This window comes from Thunnus maccoyii, chromosome 6 (assembly GCF_910596095.1).
Source record: "Thunnus maccoyii chromosome 6, fThuMac1.1, whole genome shotgun sequence".
Classification (NCBI taxonomy): Eukaryota; Metazoa; Chordata; class Actinopteri; order Scombriformes; family Scombridae; genus Thunnus; species Thunnus maccoyii.
Window position 1 is genome coordinate 21309831 of NC_056538.1, and position 22204 is coordinate 21332034.

The following is a 22204-nucleotide window of genomic DNA, read 5'->3' on the forward strand; positions in this document are numbered from 1 at the left end:
AGTATCCATGTGCCCCGCAGCTTAAGCTGTCTTTAAATCATACCATGTGTGTTTTGGCCTCCCAAATACTATGCTCTGTGTCACCATGGCTCACCACAGCCCACATCCACACCGTCAAACATCAACAAACATGCACACACTTTGGACACCCATCCACACACACACACACACACGCAGAGACTCACAATCACATACACACACCTCAACACACTCACATGCAGATATAGTTGCACATATAAGGAAGAGGGGTCACAGAAGACTATAAATGGCTACAGTATAACCTTTCAGTCATATTTGAACCACAGAGGAATAAGAGAGATAATGAGATAACTTCATCATGAATGTGTTTATGGACTGGTAATTTGTGTGGAAGGACAGTTTATGGGGATCCCTTTCATCAATTATTTCAGGTCACAGGCAATATGGCCTCGTTCAACTGCTTGTGTCATCACTGTTGTTTACTTGAACATCTGGACAACACACCAACACATGTCGACAGCAACACTTCTTCTCTTCTCTTCTCTTCTCTTCTCTTCTCTTCATCACTGTTGCTTAAATAGTGTGTTTGAGTGAGTCTTATTTCTCACCCAGAGAAATTGGTGCGCTCTCGCATTTGTTACTGTAAATGAAGGGAGAAATTCCTGTAAATCTACCAACAGTGATCAGGGAGGACAGGCACTATTAATCCTGTATCGTTAGAGGCTACACACGTGATTCATTGAATCAAAGTATCACAGTGATTGGTGTTACCAATGCTCTATTCTCATCTCTCCAAGGTAATCTTGATACAAACATGAATTAATTCAATTATGAAGAATTCATGCCTGTTAGAGTGGATTTAATCTGCTAACAGAGCAGAATTTTTAGAGTTAATTATGTCTTGATCCCAGTCAAATCATCATTGTAACTGAAGAAATAAGCCTCTTCTTAGAGATGGCAAATTGCAGTGATAAGAGGCTTAGAGGGTTGAGGAGATGAGATGAGATGAAAATAGCATAGCTTGCAACAGGTTTTTTTGTATGTGTGTGTGTGTGCATGTATATAGCTATGTGGTCTGGACAATATGATTTGTTTGTTTGAGTCTGGTTCATCCCTGTTTTTTGGCCAAGAAAACTGTTTCCCATTGACTTTAATGTACTCCAGATGATAGAGTACTATAAGGGCAGCTGTGTTATTCTTCAAGCTACAATACTTAAATGTTCTAAGTTGGGATTCCTGGTGGTTTTAAATTTACTTTAAGTTTGAATGACTTCAAATAATTCTGCAGTAGGTTGTTTGATTTAGGGAATTCCTCATATACAGTCGTCCTCCTTACTGACCAGGGGCAAAGGGAGTGTAGAGGGACGGGTTGGCTGTTAAAAGTCACAGCTAGCTGGTAGGCTCTGAGGAATCTATAGACACATACAGCATTGGTCTCAGCTCCTCACACTCACTGCTCGGATATGACTGGGGGCCCACCGCTGTGGGAGGTGAATGACAGGCATAGTGTGGTTTGGAAAAAATATCGCCTTACATCCTTGACATGTTTTTCCTCATGTGGAACTTTCTCCTAATAATTCAACACATTTTATGTTCTTCTAGTTCTTGTGTTACAGTAACAACCTTCATATATTAATACATATATTAATTTTTCTGATTATACATAGCCTATATACAGTACATGCATTCATAATTTAGAAAGTTATTTCCCTGTGTGTCAGTTGGCACATAGTTTAAGTTAAGTTATACTCTAAGTGGTGTCGTGGCTCTTTTGATAAAAGTTCTCTATCTAAACTTAAATGCCATGAAAGTTCACAGAGCAGTAAACAAACTTAGAACACCTCTTTAACAGTTTAGTTAGAGAAACATAAACATAAAAAAGTGATTTCGTATATACAGTGCGTGAAGGGGCACTGAAAAGATTAATTGTTGTTTTATTGTTGTTATACATACCGATAGTTTGAGAAAATGAGATTACAAAATGCAAGCAGATATATGATATTGCAACTTGTGGACAGATAGCCAGGTAAACAGTATTTGATGGATGTCCATTTCTGTTTTGGTGGAGTCAAACGTGAGAATTTGTGCTTGTGTGATATCGGACTTGCATAACATCTGTTATCCAATGTGTTTTTTATTGAGTGAATTTATTGAGTCATTCAATTTGTGCTCTTCCCAAGACTGTAGAATCTGTATTTTGATGAAGACAGTCATCACACGTCGGGCATGTTGTCTTTTCAAAAATCTTAAGATCTGTTTTCACCTTTAAAGGTGCTCTATGTAAGACAGCCTGTCCTGTCTCGTAATGCCACTTTGTACATCAAGAGGTTATATTGAGTCACTGTAGTGTCCAGTCTGCCCTCAGTCCTCAGTCTGTGCTATGGCGTCGTCAAGATATCAAAATGCTATGGAGACATTAGAGTCAGTGGTAAATTGCCAAAGAGCTGCACAGATCAGTTCAGGTCTCACCTGGTCAGCAGCTCCAGCGTTTCCCACACATAGGCTCTACTCAGGCGGCTGGCCCAGGTAGAAAAAATCTGTCTGAGTTACATGCTGCAGCAACTGAGTGGAGACTAGAGGCTTCTCTGTGCACAGCCACCTAGCTAGCGTCTACTGATAGCCTGCATGTGAGGCATTAAGGGAACATCGGTAAATTGTAGTGTCTGCAGATAGTCCGCATGTAAGGCGCTTAGAGGAGATCTGTGAATTGTAGCTACAGAAAATTAAACTACATGAGTCTCTGCATGTAAATCGGTCACTCGCTGCACCACTCACTGCCACAAGTAAATTCTCAGCCTCTGGGAAACACTGCATCTCCGAAAACGTTGCAGCAAATTTCCAAACAGGCATTATTTGAATAAACTGACCACATATTGGTAATTTAAATGGTTACTATCTCATCTGAAATATTAAAACTCAATTAAGTGACATAATAATGGTCCTAGATCAAAAATTACATCAGCGTGCATGGCTCAAAATCTCCCCCATTGCTGCCGGTTGCTTGAAATCTGTCTCTGTTAGTCTGCATCATATTCCTCCATGTTTGGCAACTTGGACATCCCAAATAAGCAGGACTGTAGTTACCGTGGACTTTATGGAACACCTGAGTTTTTTTATGGTTGTAGCCAGAGGGATGACATTAAATTCTAGATGGAGTGACTCTTGATTAAAAAAAGCACTGTACATGTTTATATTTGTAATGAAATTTAATACGGTCTGTCTTTGTTTAGAAACATAGTATAGTGTGTGTTAATTTGTGTGTTGTGTGAGGTTTCGGGGCAATTCACTTCCAGCTCGGTGACTTCACTGCTGCATATGCTGTGACTCAGGTTTCATAAACTTCCAGCTATACTAAAGACAAAGAACTGAGTTCTCTTGACATGTCTTATCAATGTGACATTAGTCACACATGTTAACAGCTGTCTGTCATGAGTTTGATGTAACCTTTGGCCTTTAGGCTCATGACAAGGCAGGTGACAATTCTGTGAAAGAGAGGCCACTACAGCTCTAAATATATATCTGGTACAGAGTTAAAGATGAGGAGCACTTGTTTCTCCGTCTTGCCCCATCACTGTGGTTTTGTGTTTTTACAACACCATTAATGCAGTTTATACTGACACCCCAGGTGTCAAGATTGATGAAATGATGATAAACAAGGTCACTGGAATTTGGTTTCTGGAGCGGTTTAAGTTCAGTAGCTTGATAAAATGTAACTCAACAGCAGCATTGGGTTTGTTACAAAGAAGGGAACATTCTTTACTTATTATTCATTTCAAAAACATGTTGTACATTTGTGGTAGTGTGTATTAGGCAGAAGGGGAAGGACCCGAATACCGACTATAGAGGCAGGGACAATTTATTGTCAAAAGAGAAGATACGAAAGCTCACAGGCATGGGTGGCAAATCAAAACAGTCCAAACAGCAGTTATATTAAATCCACAGAGTTTCAGCGATGAGACAGACTGTGCCGGTAGATGAAGCAAGTGGCTGATGAGGGAATGAGGTGCAGGTGAGGAGATGGGCAGGGAAGTTCAGGTGAGGGGAATAAGGTGATCACAGGGCAGATGGGAATGGCAGGATCTGTAAAGCAAGGAGAAAGATCTGAGGAAATCTGGTGGACTGGTGAAGAATGGCAACTAAGGGACCTGGGGAAGTGGGAATGCAGCTGGAGGAAGGGACATAGAGCAAGACTGTGACAATATTATTTATTGACAAACAAAATTAATCATATTGCTTTTCTATCACAGATCCTGGATTGCGTTCTTCTATTGATAATGATTGAGATCTTAAATTTAAATGATTTTTAAATGCCTACACACAGTTTTAAATGTTTATTTTTACCTTTCCAGGTTTAAAAAGATAACTCACACAGTAGTTGACATTTTTCCAAACAGAGAAAGCAAACTTCAGTTTGCTTAAAAAATGCTTTGATTGATAGGTGCAATATCATTACTGTTCAAATAGTAATTCTTTATCTACTTATCTTACACTAGTTACAGTCCCCTTGTTGCCAGTGAGCTGGTCAGCATCTCTGTCCGAAAATAGGACACTGACCTTTTGTTAGAGAGCTTAAGCCTCTGCTCTGTCGGCTTCAGATGCTATGATCAGAACCATATGTGTTGATTTTTTGTGGACAGGGGCTTCTGTTGTTGTGTGAGTGGATCTATTTAATGCCCCGCTTGTTTTGTTTGAACAAGTTCCACCACTGCAACAAACTGAGATAGTATGCAGCAGGTCGTCCCAACAGACCTACAGCACACAGGGAATCTAGTTAAGTGTCTTAATGCTTCATTAAAAAATGACCTCTACTGACATTCATAGTCTGTCACAGCTATTGTGTGTTTATCTGACAGTGACAGCTAGTGATGTATGCGTTCTCTTGATGTATGCAGGCACATGTATTTGTGTGTGTGCCTTTGAGCCCGTGAATGCAGTCTGTGGAGGTTCAAGTGACATCGGCTTTGAGGAACACATTCCAGTCCTGGAGGAAGCTGCTTATTGTGTTTGTATTTTGCGTATGTGAGAACAAGATCTTTCAAAAGAACTTGCTCACAAGAATTTCACTCATACATCATAATGATTGATTGACTGATTGATTGATTGATTGATTGATTGATTGATTGATTGAATGATCTATTGATTGATTTTTTTTTTCAGTCAGCCAACATCAGTCAGTCTGTTTGCATCCCTTCAGTAATGAATACATCAGTGCATGATTGCCAAGTACCTCATGGTTGTCATGTTTTCATTCACTTTATGAGTCTTGATTTTTTTTATCATGATCTCATCCTACAAATCACGTATTTATGGGACTACGTCAGGGAACTGCTGTATGTCATGCTTTGTACTGATAAACCTTTACAGCTAATGATCAACTGAGGGATTTCTGCTGCACCATAGTTAGAAGTTGGAATTTGGTGATATTTTTACTCAAATGTTTTTGGAGCTCTCAAAATCCACATGGCTGTTTGGCATTGACCTAGTCATTGCTGATTTACGAACATGTCACTGACTGTCATCTGTGTCAGTAAGCATGTAAATCACGGTGATGGTAGAAAGAGTTTTGGCTACTGGGAGGACGCTCATGACCGCGAGTAAATGCCGGAGATTCTGAGTGGATCAGCAGGACCTTCTTATTGTAATGAATTCAGCAAGTGATTGAGGGCCAGTGAGTATTAGATATTATAGTCTTTAAGACTATATCAAAACAAAACCAGATGGTTGGATTTTGGCTTTATGAATAAATCAGCAAACAGAGGTTAGAAAAGAACTATTGTGAGAACAACATAAGTAATTTATTTCCAGTGAGTTCCCTCTTCTCTCATATTCTATATGGCTTTGGCAAAACGCTGTTTGGCTGTGCTTGACAAACTTAAACGGACTCTTGCTACACATTGTGGGGGTGAATTAAGTTAATTCCTCTCTCAGGAGAGTGCTCCACTGAAGACTGGAAGCAGCGGTCAGTGGTCTAATTATAATTTGCATGTGTGTGTGCAGGCATGTGTCAGACCTGCTGAAGCAACAGGGAACAGAGCTGTGGAAAATAACTTCCCACTGGAAAATATAGTTTGGATTATGGAGAAATACAGTTAGCCTAGTTGACATAGCATCCCTTTATGCCAACAATGAAATTAAATTTTGATTAAGGAAAACCAGAGCAATCTGCCAGTAATTTTGCTGCACTGTTTACCTATTGGATTGAAGGCTGATGGTGAATTGGACCATTAATTTAAAATTTACTGATCAGACATAGTGTTAGTTTGGGATGGGGTTTGATAGCATGCTATTGAATCTGGATCCAGAATCAAATCCAAATCCCTTCCAATCCCTCATTGAATCTTATTATGTTTACCTTTGAACAATTCCACTAGCTTTACTGTGTGGTCATTGAAACTGGTTGAATAAAATTGAAATTGCAAGTAAGAAAAGAACTGAAATAACTTCAACTCAGTAATGTCTAATCACCTTTTGTTGTTAAGTGGCAGCCTGCTTAGTTGATGTTCACAACCTGAAAATGAGAAGAGTTTAAGAAATGTATTTCAAAGCTGTCTGTATCTGTATTCTTGTATATCTTGTCCAAATATTGAAGATTCAGAACTATTTAGTTGATCAGACTAAAATGCTGATGTTCAACTGGGACTTAAAGTGACATGAGAATTTTCAACAGGATCTGTTGGTCCCTGCTGAGCTACAGCACACACACACAGTTCACTCAGTGTTACAGAGTGTTGTCTCCACTCAGAAACAATTAATCTTTGGCTGCATACATACTGTATGTACACCAGCTGCAGAGAGCACATTAACAGCCAAAAAAGAACAGCCAACATTCAGCCTTCATGGGATTAATTAGCAAAAGCAGATCTAATCTGCTGCCTCTGTTTGTTATTTTAGGGACAGCAGCTTGCAGCTAAAAATGAGAAGCCTGCTACCTACTGAATATATTTTCTATTGCTCTTTGCCAATGGAAAAGAGGGAGGAGACATAAAAGTTTGATTAGCATCAGAGCTTAATGAATCTGGGTATTTTTCTGGGAACTCAATCCGAAATTGAACCCAACACTACTCACCTTCATCAATCAATCAATCAGTCAACCTGCTACTGCAGGTTGACTTTGTACTGTTGTCTGTCAACAACCTTTCAATTTTTGCAGCTCACGATGATGTTTATCCTCACCTGTGTCAAACTCTGAGCCAGTCTGTAGTTTCTCATGAGTTCATCTCACTGCTTTAAACAACACAGAAGGATGTAAACAATACTTTTCTCCTGGTATGCGTTGCTTAACTATCAGTTTGCCCTCTACTGTACGTACAAGCTGTAAGACCCGTGTTGGTTATTTCTACCTGTAAACCTGAGAAAGACAGTCACCGTATTATATTGTAACTGCTGTTAGTGCCCAAGATTTGTTCATCTTTGTGAGTTTGTGGATGTACTCTTTCCACATTGAGACTATGAACTTGTAAAAACTGTATTTGTTTTTTTTTTTAATGGGCAATATTTTTTGGTTTAATGTGGCTAAACATTGGAAATGGTTATTAATTCTTATCACCTTCAGCCTTTTAACATTTAGGCAACGTTGCACAATACAATACATAAGATACACCAGAACTAATCCAATCCAACAGCACTCTGAAGAGGCACTGAATCATATATTTGAACTCTGACCTCACTATGAGAAACCCTTCATGGTTATTGAGCATGATGGAAAAAGTTCTTTTACTCTGATATATTGGTTACTGGTATTAAATGCTGCTCTGTGGTTTCACATTGACCAACCTCAGATAGCACATGTGGTACATCGGTATGCCAGTTCTTCATTCGTGAATGATAATAAGCATGATGTTACATGATGGATGAAGTTAGATGCGTCACACATGGTTAGTGATGTTGTGAGACATTTGCTTCCTTTGCCATGCATAGTGTGATAATGAGAAACACAGGACATTTCTTTTTTGTGTGTTGTGTGTTTTCTATAAGCCATTATGTATCATAAATACAAGGGAGGCTACAAGTTGTGTCTACAATGTGTGTGTGCACATGTAGCCACTTAAGCCTTCAGCTGCAATTCACACACTGCCCTGTATGTATTTTCAGTGCATTCATGCTGATCTCTGCACTTCTCCTTTAGATTCAGGTTGTAAATAAAGTTCCAGCTTAACTGGCTCGACCTACTCGTTTTTACAGGCCGCGCTCAGCAAAACACAGTGGGACACAATGAGGGATTGCAAGGATCAGACTCCTGGAGCTGCTCATGTAGTAAAGCAATTGTTCTTTTTCTCCTCTTTTGATCCATCCAACCATTTTTTCTCATGCATCCTTCCTTTACTGCTGCCTGGAACTTGTGAGTCAGTTTCTAATCAACTTCAAGGTATTTTTACTGCAGGAAGAAGAAAACAGATCAGCTATCCTTTCATATTTTCTGATCATTGTTTTTACTCTTGGGCAAAATGTCCTAGACTGTCGCACCATCAATCAAATTTTGGTGTTGTTTTGGACCTTGTGAGAAAGGCCTGTTATATTTGTGTGTGTGGCCATTGGGTGATGTGCAGTTGCATGCACTAGCGTGTTAGTGCATGTGAATGTGTCTGACCTCATTCTGGTATGTATAAACATGTCAGGAACACACAGTGTCATTTGAGAGAGCTGCAAACTTATGTGTTTACTGCTTTGTTTATCCCTCTGATTGCAGTGATCAGGTTACCAGCTTGAGTGAATTGTGCAAAGGCATCCAAACATCACACAGTGAAGCAATTTCCAAATCTAATGACATAAATAACCATGTTAATATGTCTTGAAATCTCCAGTGGGCAGTAAAAAAAACTTGGATGATTTATGTTCACACATGAATGTATCTCAACCCACTGCCACATGTGTTGTGTTGCTTTAAAAAAACACAACTTTAATACAAAACACTAATACAAATCACTAGAGGAAGATATTTTGCAATGCAACATTTCTCGTCTTACAAAGAAAGAGGTCATTTCTACAGAAACCTATTGTATATTTTTACTTCGTTTCAGTTAGTGTGAGGTCACAAATTGGGCTAAGTATTGGAGAAATAGCACAAGCAAAATACTGGACAGGACATGGCTGGTGTGGCAGGAATCATTGGTGTACATTACCTGCCTCTTTGTTGGGGCTGAGTGATTCTGACATACAGAAGCACTGTGCTCTGAGCTTCCTGTCATGTTTAGCCGCTGTAAGTTCCAGTGATTCCAGAGGTTACAGCAATATAGGCTTCACCTACTGAACATGAAGAAAATATGACAATGCGTTTCTGATCTAATGCTCCAGAACATGTGCTTGGTGACCCAGGACCATGAAAACGAAAGCGTGCCCCCTACTACCTTTTTTATTCCACTTTGAAGTGGTCTAGCAGTGCTTAGAGCCCTAATGGCCTCAATAAAAAGAGTGCATTCCATTAGAGCCATTAGAGGGTATCAAGGTCCTGCTGGTAGTTCTGTATGTCCCCCCTTTATTTATCATTGTTCTCTGTAATTTGCACATAAAAAACAAAAGCACCACATTGAACGCACGTGTGAATTAATTCACTGAAGGGGAATGCTATTAATAAACAACAGCTCTCGCTTTCTCAGTTGCGTGAAATTAAGACCATGGCTAAAATGTGTAAGGATTTTACAAAAAATTATTCATGTATTTATTTATTCAAGGAACTTCTTAAAGTAAAAGCATGTATCTAAAAGAGTGCAACAGAGTCCAGATTAAGTGGAAAGTATGTTGGTATTATCATTTTATTGCTAATGGAAGAACAAGAAAGATGTGCACTTCCTGACCATGATAATTTGTAGGCTTTAATGACAGAAGTTATGCGACTGATCTCTATAGCTGTACTCAAAGTACTAAATATAGAACGGGTTCCAGGAAGAAAATTAAATCCATTTTGCAGAGCATATACTTATGATGTCTGTAAAATGATGCAGCAGGTGAAAGTGGCACCTTTCCAACCACAGAATATATTTTGATGGGATGATTGATTGTATATACTAATGTTGGTGGTTCAGTATTTTTGGCAGTAAATATACAAAAAATGAATGTAATCTTGTTTATTTAAAGCATGCATAGTGTTAACAGACATCAACATGTTGTAATTTGAGAATGTTAATGATAGCTTAGAAAAAGATCATATCATGGTTTTTTTTTCTTTTTTGTTTTCTCAGTTGTTTGTTATCAGGAGAATATTGCTTGCACACAATGTCATTGGCTCCAAAACGATCCATTCCGCATCCAGTACAGGCGCCATTAAACCTCCACAGTTTGTCAGATCAGTTTAGTCACTGTAGTGTTGTTGACATTATTGTTACTTTACATGTTTGTCTACGTGTTGCCAATGTTCTGTTTGGCTGCTGATTCCAGTGGTTACTCCTTGTCTTACTTTAGAGACATTTAGATTTGAGACCCTGCTTCCAGACAATCAGATAGAACTAAAAGTGGAAATGGACAACTTTTTTTTGCTTTAACTCATCATTATGAAGTAAATTTTGATTGCACAGTGTAATGGTTATAGAATAATGACACCATAGGCATTTAGATTGGTTCCCTATAAGCCTCGCTTTTACTATCCAATTCTGTCCCCCACCAGGTATGATCTCCTGGGAAAATGAAGGCTCAATTTACAGCACAAAGGAAGTGCGTCAACCACTGCACAACCAAAAGAGGAAGAGGATAGCGTTTTCCCTGGTAGCTATTGGTAGCTATATCTTATAATAATTTGTTGGGAGGCCAACCTCTTTCTTGGTCATATGAAAATCAATGGACAGAAAATATGTTATCACCGTCTCCGTTGCACAGTTTCTTTCATTTTGTAAAAACATTAACATGCTACCAACCTAGTTCGCTTATCTCAACACATATTAAAGAATTTCTATCTGCTTTCATGTCTCCATTATAGACTAAATGAATGAACAAACTCACACTTTGTCTCCTAATGTTTTGTTTTGTAATGCCAACCTCTGCTGTAGTTATTTGTTTGTGTGGAGCAATAATGTTACTCAAACTATGTTATTACTATTCAATGCACATCATTACAATATCTTTTGCCTGTTCCCAAATTCAATATAAAATTGAGACAATTTCAATTCACCTCTTCAGTGAACATGTTTTTATCTTCTCTTTTATTTCCAAAGTGGTGTTAATCATTTCTTCACAGAACTACACTCTGAGGAAAATAATTGGTTGTCAAACATTAATACCACTTGGAAACACTGGCGGAAGCTGAAAAGTTGTCTGTTTCCACTTTAAATAAAATAACAGAATAGAATAAAAATAATGCAGTATGATGGATGCAGACAAGAGTAATCCAAAGACTAATGATACACTGGCAAAGTAAGGTCTGTTTGCTTAAAATATCCTTTTCTTAGGTCACTGATAAAGTAATAAATGAACAGAACAGAGTGTGCATGTTTTCAATACTGCTTCCCAAGAGTGACCTAGCGGATTTGGATTTTGCCCGAATTACCAGCACACCCAATCCTTGTGGGTGTTGTGCGCATTACCCATCAAGAAGCATCTGGTCCTGTCTTCCAAGAGCCAGGGCTAAATGACTCATGTCTGTCAGGCAGCTGAAATATTGTTGTTATTTTACATGCAGGATATTTGTATGATTGATGGCTTTTCAGAGGCTGATGTTTTGAATGACATATTTGCTGAAATGCAACTACAAGTTGCAACTAGCCTAAAAACAAGATACATTATTTACATTTCGAGTGAACTGGCAATGTGATAAAATTAAGTTTGCGTCTCACAATATTGTGATTAATACAGGTAACAAAAACAGGTAAATAATGACAGCCTAAAATTCCCATCAGCAGTGTTAGAGCTTTTATACAGTTCATGTTAATTTAGTGCTGGATTCCTTGCAAAATTCCCAATGTACACTGCTAAAAATATTTTCTGTATCCGAGGGACCTGTAAACTAAATCATCCTCATAACAGGCAATGTAATGATCTTGCAGTATCTCAGATGAGGCCAAAAACCCATCAGAATCAAACATGTGGCTTAGTGATCTCATTCAGACCCATTAGGTTCTTCCAGTTTCTCTGTGTCCTCAGTGCTGGCCAAGGTGTCTGTCACAGGAACAAATCTGAGTGCTTTACAAGTCTTACTATCACCCATCCAGAAAGCCCTAAATTTAAATGACAATGAAGTTTAAAGCAGGAAGAGAGGAGGCCGCCTCTTTTCCTGTATGACCTTATTTCTTACTGAATATTGAGACAGTATCTGTCCACCCAATACCGCCGATATGTCTATTATCAGTCTGGGAGTCAATTAAGATGACGGAAACTGACAATATTAAACTGCACTTAACCTATTGCAAGCCTTATTTAGTAGGTTAAAAAAAAAATAAGAAAAACATCTCAGCCGAATTTGAGAGCAGCAACCAGTAGTCTCATCAGAGCAGTCACAGCAGTCTCAGTAAAACCTGCATGGAGGTTGCATCATATTTTGGATTGAAATATTGGAGCTCCTTAACCTCCTGGGCCTTACACTGCAAGCAGCCAACTGCTTTGGAGATCAAGGATTGCACAAGCAGCCACAATGTCTAAATAGGAATATATGAATACCCTTAACTTAAATTTACAGAGTAACTTCTGTTTACTCACTCAATACTTTAAACCTTATCTACTGGGGACCGGAATTTATCTGGATGTGATTCATTGTTTAAAAGCTGGTGAGTAAAGGATAGGATCAGGAAAGGATGGAAAGCATGCTATGGATTGAAATGTTTTCAGGTTTTCTTTCCACACACTGTGAGCAGAGAAGGATAGTGACTTGTCCCAGGGGAGTGATTCTGTAAATCACTGTGATTCATGTCCTCTTTTATGGCTTGGATGAGCTCAAACCAGCCGTTGTTGGCCCTATACAGAGCATTGATATAGCATATTTTAAGTGTGCGTATTCAGCCTGGAAATCTTGGATATATCAGATTACATTAGTTGTATTTATTGGATAATGTATACAGTCATTTGCCTGTAATGTAAGCTAACTCTGTTCATTGTGTAACAAAAAGTTCAAGTTTTGTTAAATTAAATTAAAAATAGCTCTTTGGGTTACACATGTGGGTGTGTCTGATCTGATTTGTCTCAGCTCTTCAGTATCATGACTCTGGTTTTTCCATTTGTCCAGTTCAGGCAGAGAACCAGATGGTGAAAGTCTAGTCACTGAATAATAAGCAAGAATCGAACATTGAAAGGTGATTCAGGGGTGACATCGAGGTCAACTATGTTGTAGCTCCTTATGTACATGGTGTGTGCATGGTATGGTGTAGTGATTAATGGTGACCAATATGTGTGTCACTGCATCTTTCCTGTATACTTTCTCTGTCTCCTTTTTATTATTTATGCAGCCATATTTGAAAATACAATACAATCAATTTATTGTAACAAACCTCAGTTAAAACAGACAACATACAGTATATATGATGGTAACACTGGCTGATCTGGTAAGAAATATAGTTGATTCAGTAAAGCTGAGCACATTGGCCATGCTCAAACAGAATTTCTGCCCTTAATGCATGTGTGAGACCTCATGTGTGAACCCTTTATGTTCGTGTGATGTATTTAATGTGATTGATGGTAGCACATCAACCAGATGTAAGCCACAGTTCTGGGGCTGATTTACACATCTTCAACCTTTCACCTGTAGGGGTCAGCAGAGCAACACGCCATGCAACCTTAGGGGCCGTAAAGGGTCAATGTAACAAAGGGAAGCTCCTGACCAGGAAGTCTGGATACGCTGGGGTGATACCAGAGGATATGTATGTACAAGTGTAGAAAATTACTGATAAAGTCCACGAAGCAAAAAGACAGATATTGTAGTGCCATGGGCGACAGTGGTGAATGTGCCCCATGCAGTGTACATGGCTTTTGTGCCAAATAGTTTTCTCTCTCTTGACATCAGCCAGAATAGAAGAGTAGAGCATTAATAATCAGTCTACATTTACTGTATGTTGTCACTGTTGATGATGGTTTGCATTCCTCATGTTTCTCTGTGAGCTTAATACACTTTTTCATCATTTTAGGGTCACAATTTCTCTCTGAGCTCCCTGTAGAATAAAAAAGTATTGTCATCCAGCTAAAAATCCAGCTAAAACACAGTTATTGTTGACATTTTGGAGATACAGGGCAAAATGTTGTGAAATAGATGCATGAAGTCTTGTAGTAGTTGACTTGGGTCATAGCACCACCTGCTGGAGAGTAGACTTCATCAACTACAGATCGACTTGTTTAACTGAAGTGCATTTAATATCATGCTTTTTACTTCAACATGCATTATACTTGAAGTTAGTAGCAATACACAATTGTTAGTAATTTTCCTTTTACATTCTAAATGGTGCTACTAAAAAAATGAAATAATAGCCTGATGCAAGTAGTATTGAAGAATAGCTTTATATTTAGAACAAAAATATGATTTTGGAATCGTAATTTCATGATTTTGTTTATGCTCTATAGCAAGCACAGAGTTCTTGAGAGAAGGGAGAAAAATGACAGGGGTGGGTGGGGGGTTGGGGGGGGGGGGGGGGGGGGGGGTTATTTCGAAATATTTAAGAAATAAAACAACAAAACCATGACACAGAATACAGGGAATACTGCCTAAAGGTTAATACAGTACGCATTAAGGTAAAATCATCAAAACAGCAATGTCACAACAATAATCTCACACAAAGCTGAAGATACAAGGAAATGATTAAGTAGTATGATTAAATTACATGGTAAAGTAAGTAGTAGAAGAAGTAGTAGCATTGATTGTCTTCTAGGAGGAATTGCAGGAATTCTTGTAAAGGTTGGTTGTGAGGCTAGATTGAAAACCTTCATGGAAAATCTGTTTCAGAGCCAAGAAACCTGTAAAACTTAACCAAATCTCCGCTGTAGCAAAAAAAAAAAAAACTAAATTGGTGAGCCTGAGAACTGAATGTGCTGTGGTGAAAACAGAATTTTGCAAAATATGTCTAAGATGTTGCAAACATCACCAAACCATTTAATGTTTCTCAAAGTTTAAGCCATAGTCAAACAATGCACCATAAATACTTAGAAACAGACAATGTTTGAGATAAGGGTGTTTTACCAACACTTTAGTGAATGAGTTATCTTGTCAATGTGTAACAAAATGCAAATACCTTCTGGTATCATTGTTGCTGGTGATAACCCAGAAGAAATTCATGTGGAATGCGGTGAGAGGCCAACATTCCTTATGACAGAAGTGTTGCATAGGCAACTACTGATAAAGAGCTTATCCACTGCAGTTTCCTACACGCAGTCCCATGATCATGAGGCACAGTGTGGAAATAATAAACCTCGAGATCCTTACTGCTTTACTTTGGTCACGACTAATCACATAAAAGAAGAGCATTCTGGGGAAGAAGGGTGATGAAAACTAAACTAAAGTTAAACATTTACAGTGAATAGCACTCTGATGTTCACAGAAAAATTCCTGCATTACATAAAAGTACAAGGCAAGTCTGAAAACTGTCAGACAATATATTTAAGCACTGGCACGAAACAAAATATTTAGGCCTCACTGGGCATTGTAAAGATTTCAAGTAAGTGATTTAATGTAATGAAGTAGTTGCTACATGGTGTTGAAGAACAGCTTGTTACATACTAATTGCCTTCCAAATCAAATACATTACTTTAGATATTTTGTGATATATCATTGATTTACATAAATCTATGCTGTCAAATTGAGATGGTGGTGGTTTTGGGATCTGTTGACACTAAGAAGCATTCTGTCAAATCATCTAGTCTGTTGCCCACTTACCATTGTTCTCTGCTAGTTTGTCGTTGTTGCAGTGTGTCTTTGTGCTCCAGGAATCCTGTTACCTGTTCCTGAGATAGTGTACCTCTTTCTGGTTTCCCTATTCCTGATTTTTCTGCCTTTTGTGTATTGTCTGTGTTTTCAACCTGCTGCCTGTTTTTGACCTGCCTGCAGTGCTGCAGTGCGCTTGCACTGTACACTGCCCACTGTGCAGTGAGCACAGTGAGCACTGCATACTACACACTGCATAATGTACATCGTATACTGCACACTGCGCACTGTACACAGAGCACTGCATACTGCCCACTGAACACTGTCCTGCCGCAGGTCAAAAATATTCCCCAACCCCTCTCTCAAAATGAGGATACTGCAACATTAGATTCTATTTAAAATAGGCTTCATTTTGAAACAAATGTGTTTGGTTTGGCATAGAAACTGCAACATTTTACTCTCTCTCTAATCTGAAACAGCAGCAATAGCTTGGCTCCTCATTTGGTAGAATGTGCTGTCCATATGACTTACACTGCCTTATTCACTTAGATCCAGCACCTAAAAGGCTGGTCGCTGATTAAATATCTTGTCCCACCCCTTTGCCAAATGCTGTCCTCAATCCCATCAGACAACTTATACAAACACATCTTTTGCCGCCCTATCTTTATTAGAATATCTGGTCAGACAAAATTTCACTCATCTTTCAGCTATGTACAAAATGAAAACACTGGCCGACAAGGGAAAACTATGTAACAGGGTGCTGCCGGGATAAACAAGTCTCTGTCATTCACTTCCCTTATGTTCTGAGTACAGTGGTTGACACCACCCTAATACAATACATCTTCAATGTTCACTGTGGTGGAGCTTTGTCTCAAAGGGAGAAAAACGTGGTACATACTGTTCCTGAGAAATGTCTGTTCCATGGCATGCAAAAACCTGTTTAGTGTTAATTTATCAAAGTGAGTAATTGCTTTGATCTTTCTCTTACACTCCCTCTCTGTAAGACACATTTTTATAACCTCAAGACTTGGTAAACGCAGTGTTTTTCATGAGTGACATGTCTTTACCATTATTTCACAATCATTAATTATTCATCTCTGTATGATATATTTATATCTCTGTTAATTTAGTACTTGATCAGTTGTTTACACAATGGCACAAATGGGTCATGCAATAAATTGAGATGCACCATAGCACAGTATTTAGGTTGGAAAAGTGACAGGAGGATGGACCAACAGCTTGAGGCAACTTGCCAGGCTCATAATTAAAAATGGTAATTAAGTTGTGGCTCTGTTTTTGGCCTACAGTTTGAAATCAAGGCCACTCTGTTCAGCCACACAGGATTTCTGTAAACAAATACAATACACAAGTTAGTAGGTATATATTTACTTAGCTGAATAGCCAACATGGGAAAGACACATTTTCTATTCTTCTTGTTGTAACCTGCATAACCTGGCAAAGACACTGTAACCACACATACTTGAGGAAATTGCCCAGTCTTGATATAGGCCTAGCTGATTCCACTGTATTTTCATTTTCAACAGATTCTATTTTTTGTATTATTGCCTGATGGACCCGGGTACAATGTCTTAGTAGTATAAACAAGAAAATATTTATATCCCACATTAGTATACTTTGTAATATACCACTGGGATTGTTAACCTTGTCTGCTGTTGTAAAGTATTGATAGAAAAGAAAAATGCAAAGACGGATGCAAGGACAATTTCAAAAGCTTTGACAATAATATTCTGAACTATAATACTATAATATTCTGAAAATCCGACTCCTAATCGATAAAACATGGAATATGAAATGCGAGACTCCCAAAGAATGTTCTGCAGTTTCTTTGATGCACAAATGGAAATTTCACTGGAAACTATGGCTAATGTTCAATTGCTGAATATCAACTTCTATATAGGGACATTGGAGTATGTTATCATGAGGGACAAATGTGCAGTATGGCTCATGTCAAGTAATTTATGCTTACTGGTCAAAATGTTGAGTAGAACCTCTTCACTCCATGCTGTGGTTGGTTGTTGGCCTTACAGAGTTGATAATAAACTATTCAATAATTACTTTTGAAATGGTGGTGGACTTCAGGTACATGTGCTTTCTTGTGAGCTGAAGGGATGTTACTTTTTCTTCTTTCTTAGTGTGTGTACATAAATGTGTCAATGATATTCACAGTCTTTCTGTTCATTAAATTTGTAAAAATACTTGAATTCAAATTTATGCCTTCAGTTGGCAGCAAGATTATTCTTAAAAGAGGCATTACTGTTGATCTTTTTCTTAAATAACTAGAATGGCATGTTTTGTGTTCTGTCTGTTAATGTGTTCAAATATGCTAGAACAATATACAAGCACCATAAACACGTTCCTTAAATGTTTTTGCTTCATTCATACATTGAGCGAAGCCTGTGAGGTAGTTTAGGCAGATAACTTGAATGTGCTGCTACACTCACACATTATATAGTCTACTTGCTTCTACACTTATCCAACATTCTTTTGCTCTGCCACACTTGCTCCTGCATTGTTCACCTGAAAACTCTCCAGAATCCACCTGTAGGCTCTGAGTATAAAGGTTCCCACACATGATTACTGGTAAAACTGCTCTTTGTCGGCTGAGCCATTGTTTTCCTATGGGGAAAGTGGTGTGCCAAACTAAGCGGAAGCAATATCCTTGTTGTGGCACGCCGCTCTAAATTGCCACTGAAGTTCAAATTATTTCAACTTTAACCTTGGTCACCGCTGACCTTTCAAAGAGCAACCAATGAGATAACAGCTGTATGTGACACATGCAAGCAAGGAATGTAGAGAGCAATGGAAGAAAACCCGCACCATGTTCTGCACCCTACCTTGCAGTGAGCGAAGAGCAAATTTCTTTTCATCTGAAGGCCACTTAAGTTCTTGGGTAAGCTATCTTCATCACTACTCAATCGCTGCTGTGCTGAGATTGGTGTAAACATGTTTGCTTGTGGGGAGTGACGAGTTTAAAGCCTAGATGTCAAATATTGACTCTATAAATGTAATTTTCATTCAAATAAGAATCCATCAGTTGGCTGGCAGACATCGAGCGTTAAACTGATGTTTTGATTCTTTGTGAAATTGGGAGAATCAACTAAAAGGTTCAAATAACTCATGAAGAAGGCTAGTGTTTTATGTACTTAACAGCATGTTGCAGAGGTGATGTTTTCATCAGTCACACTCTGATTTCACTCACAAACTGTGCACACATGCACATGTACACACAGGCATTCACACACAGATTTCCTCTAATCTCACCAGACAGGAATGAAGCCAGTGTTAACAGCTTGCATAAGGGTTACAATGAAAACAGTGGGGTTCAAACTGTGTATAGGGGAAAAAATGTAATTTGTTTAAGAAGAGTTTTGCATACAAAGGGAGCCATTTAGAACCACATATACAGTATTTACATTTTACATAAAGAATGTTTTTTTCTGTTTAGTTACAGTCAAGTTAATGCAATTCCCAGACTTGTGTCATTGGTTGGCTGAAGTTGGCTGTTTCTTCATTATTAAATCAGAAAATGTTCTTTCAGAGTTGAGTGCCTTCAGATACCTCTTGTCATGCAGCCCATCTATTGCCTCAGCAGGGGCTCTGCAAATTAAAAAGTTCCAAAGTTTGCTGCTCGCACTCGTTGGCGGTAGAGGTCTGGAGTGAGTTCCTTAATTATAAGAATTTGGTGTGCCTCTGCAGATGTCTTAAACTGAAGAATGTGCACGCAAAAAGGAATAAAACGTGGCCTGTCTGCATGCACATTCACATGCATGTATCCACACGGGCTTACAAAGGCAAGCACACACACTTTAACGCATGAACAGACTTTCACACTCCAGTACTCCAACTCCTCGTTGGAGTCTTCAGACATTTTCACATCTGCTTGAGCTACCCCTAACACACAGCAGGGTATGGGGTGTCCACGTGGCAAAGCATTGCACAGCATGGCTCTACGTAGATGAAGACAACATCCCCACCCACGCACACTCTGACACCTGTCCTCCCCACTGACAAGATGCGAAGAGTGAAGAGAGCTCCATGAAAGATTTACTAACCCTCTGAGGTGGTCTCCCTTAGAAGCTGAGTGGAGGCCGGTGGTTAGAGGGGAAAGGGAGGGAGGGAATTCCATAGGGAATCCCTGAGTGTCTGAAGTGTGATTTTGTATTCAGAAAAGTGATTTAGTATTCCACTGCTCAGCAGCGATCAGTCTCACAGAGGCTTTCACCAAGCCTCTGTCACACCCTGGATCCTGTAGTTCCCTATTGCATCTCAATTGAGTTTGATAGCTAATGGAAGGAGACACTTGGCTGCTCCTAAACACTGGGCAATTACAAATTCCAACTCGACTAAGAGAAAGTTTGTAAAGATCATAATGCAGAGGTTAACATAAAGTCACGTGGAGGCATGTGGATCAGGTCTCTGAAACATTAAACTGCTGCACAACACGCACACACTTGAAAAGCTAACTTGCTTCCAAACCAGAGTGTGTGAACTGGCACTCAGGACCTTCATCTCGACCAAGGCTTTCGATTATAATCTCTGCACTGTTTCTCCTACTTTATTAATAAAAGTGGTTTAAGTGTGCCTCCACCTTTGAGGATTTTAGCGCTTCTCTCTCAAGAGCACTGATGTTTTTCTTGGGTGCAGCTTTATACTTTTCCTTTGCTCTTTTGGACAATAGTGAAAATAGCTCTGAGAGAAAGTTAAGAATAAAGTAGTGTACACCAGAGTAAATCTCTGAGTACATTGATGCCATGGGAGAATACTGCATATGTATACATATGTTCTAATAAGCTCTCCCTTTTGTAAACTCTAATAACAATGTGGTTTGTCAGTACTGACCTAAGCTACCACCGAGACTTAAATACTTGAAATAATACTAGACTCACAGTCACCTGTTTGACCGTTTTGTTTATTTTGGCTGCCCCACACAAAGGACCTGTCCTGCAGTATTTTATCTCTTGTATGGGCTAAAACTACAGCAATCAAATTTAAAATAATAGCCTGTACTAAGAGGAAAAACAGCTCTCATGAACTCCTTTGTCAAACCCCTGCAGCACTAAATCAGTTCCTCATGCAGTGTCCTTCCTAAACGTGAGTGCAGGAGGAGTCACATTGCCTTGGCAGTTAGTCCTGCCAGGAAGCAAGACATCTCATCTGGCTCTGTCACCAATAATATAATTAGCTTGGGCTGCCTTGCAACCATAGCTGCACTACAGAGCCACTTCCCTATGTCGCAAGGTTATACGTTGCACCAGAGGGCTTCTGACGTTATATAGAAACTTAGATACACAGAAGTTTCAGCTGAGAAACGCAGCGAATCACTTACATTGCTGTGTATCAGCTTTACATAGGATCTTGCGTTGAAAAATTGGGGAAACTGGCTGCAAAGTTGAATTACTGAGTCACTCTTGTGTCATAAACTATGATATTTATGCATGAGTTGCATCTCGGCATAAAGTTTTGTCGCGCCTCCCGTGTATGCGCCTAGAAGGCACCTGAGGAATTTGCGGTGCGGGCCAAGGTGGGACGGTTCTGCCTCGTGAGTACACTGGGTGCGCGCTCATGTCTCCGTATCACTGACACTTCAATTAATTCTACGGCTCCACGAGACGGACATGCATTACTGCACGCGCACGAGCAGCGAAGGAAAGCTCCGAACATGCACGCCGATAACCATCAAATGACACCAAACACGTGCTGTCATATTTAGCTGGTCTGGATCCAAAATTAATTCCGAGCGTAAGCTTTGTCGCGCACCGCAGTGACTTGTTAACAAGCGCAGTTTACAGCCTGCTTGTGCTTGCACCCTGCAGTCAATCGCTGGGGGACGCACGTTGTAAAATGAGGTTTGGAAACATCATTTTAATCGTCGCTCTCTGCTCTTTTACCGCTTATTATATATATGAGCCTATTCCCGAGGAGATAGAAGAGAGATGGAAACTCATGCTGACCAACTCTTTCTTCAGAAGTCTCAGCCACCTGGTAAGGACAAAAACAGGAGTTATAGTTATGTTCTGACATTAAGTCTGCTGGTATTTATAATTACTCTGGATATGAAATGTCTGTAGAATAGGCTCCCGTAGTCTATTCTGTAGGCATATGCTGCAGGTATTTCTTATTTCAATGTAATACATGATTAGATAATCTAGCCATTGATCAAAGAACACATTTTGCAACATTATCTTGTTTTTATTTGTTCTCGCACAGCAGGTACTGGTGCTGGTTAAAGGTTTATTGTATTTCGCTGATGTGGATATACATGCTGGTTACACCAGATTATGTCAGATGCTAATCCATGTGTTGTATAGTCCTGCTCACCTGTTCTAATAATAGACCCTATTAAGGAAACCGACTGTTAGATGCCTGTGGTTTACTGTAGCCCATCCTGGCAGGGATAATATGACTTTATTACAGCTCTAAAACATAATAAGGTGATTATATGCA

The 22204-nt window shown here is 39.2% G+C and overlaps 1 protein-coding gene across 4 annotated transcripts in view; it reads left to right on the forward strand.

Moving 5' to 3' along the window:
• Window positions 1-22204, forward strand: part of aadac (arylacetamide deacetylase) — a 31557-nt gene that overhangs the window by 1652 nt on the left and 7701 nt on the right. The window contains exon 1 of one of the 4 annotated variants that reach the window (XM_042413827.1): window positions 13664-13751. The exons of 1 other annotated variant lie outside the window; for it this stretch is intronic. Coding sequence is in view for 2 of the 3 variants with exons in the window: in XM_042413824.1 (XP_042269758.1) it covers window positions 21602-21742 (141 nt within the window). In the remaining variant the exon portion in view is untranslated. Of the gene's footprint in view, window positions 1-13663; window positions 13752-17065; window positions 21743-21762; window positions 21869-22204 lie in introns of those variants that run through there. 2 more of the 4 variants (XM_042413824.1, XM_042413825.1) reach the window with 2 other exon arrangements.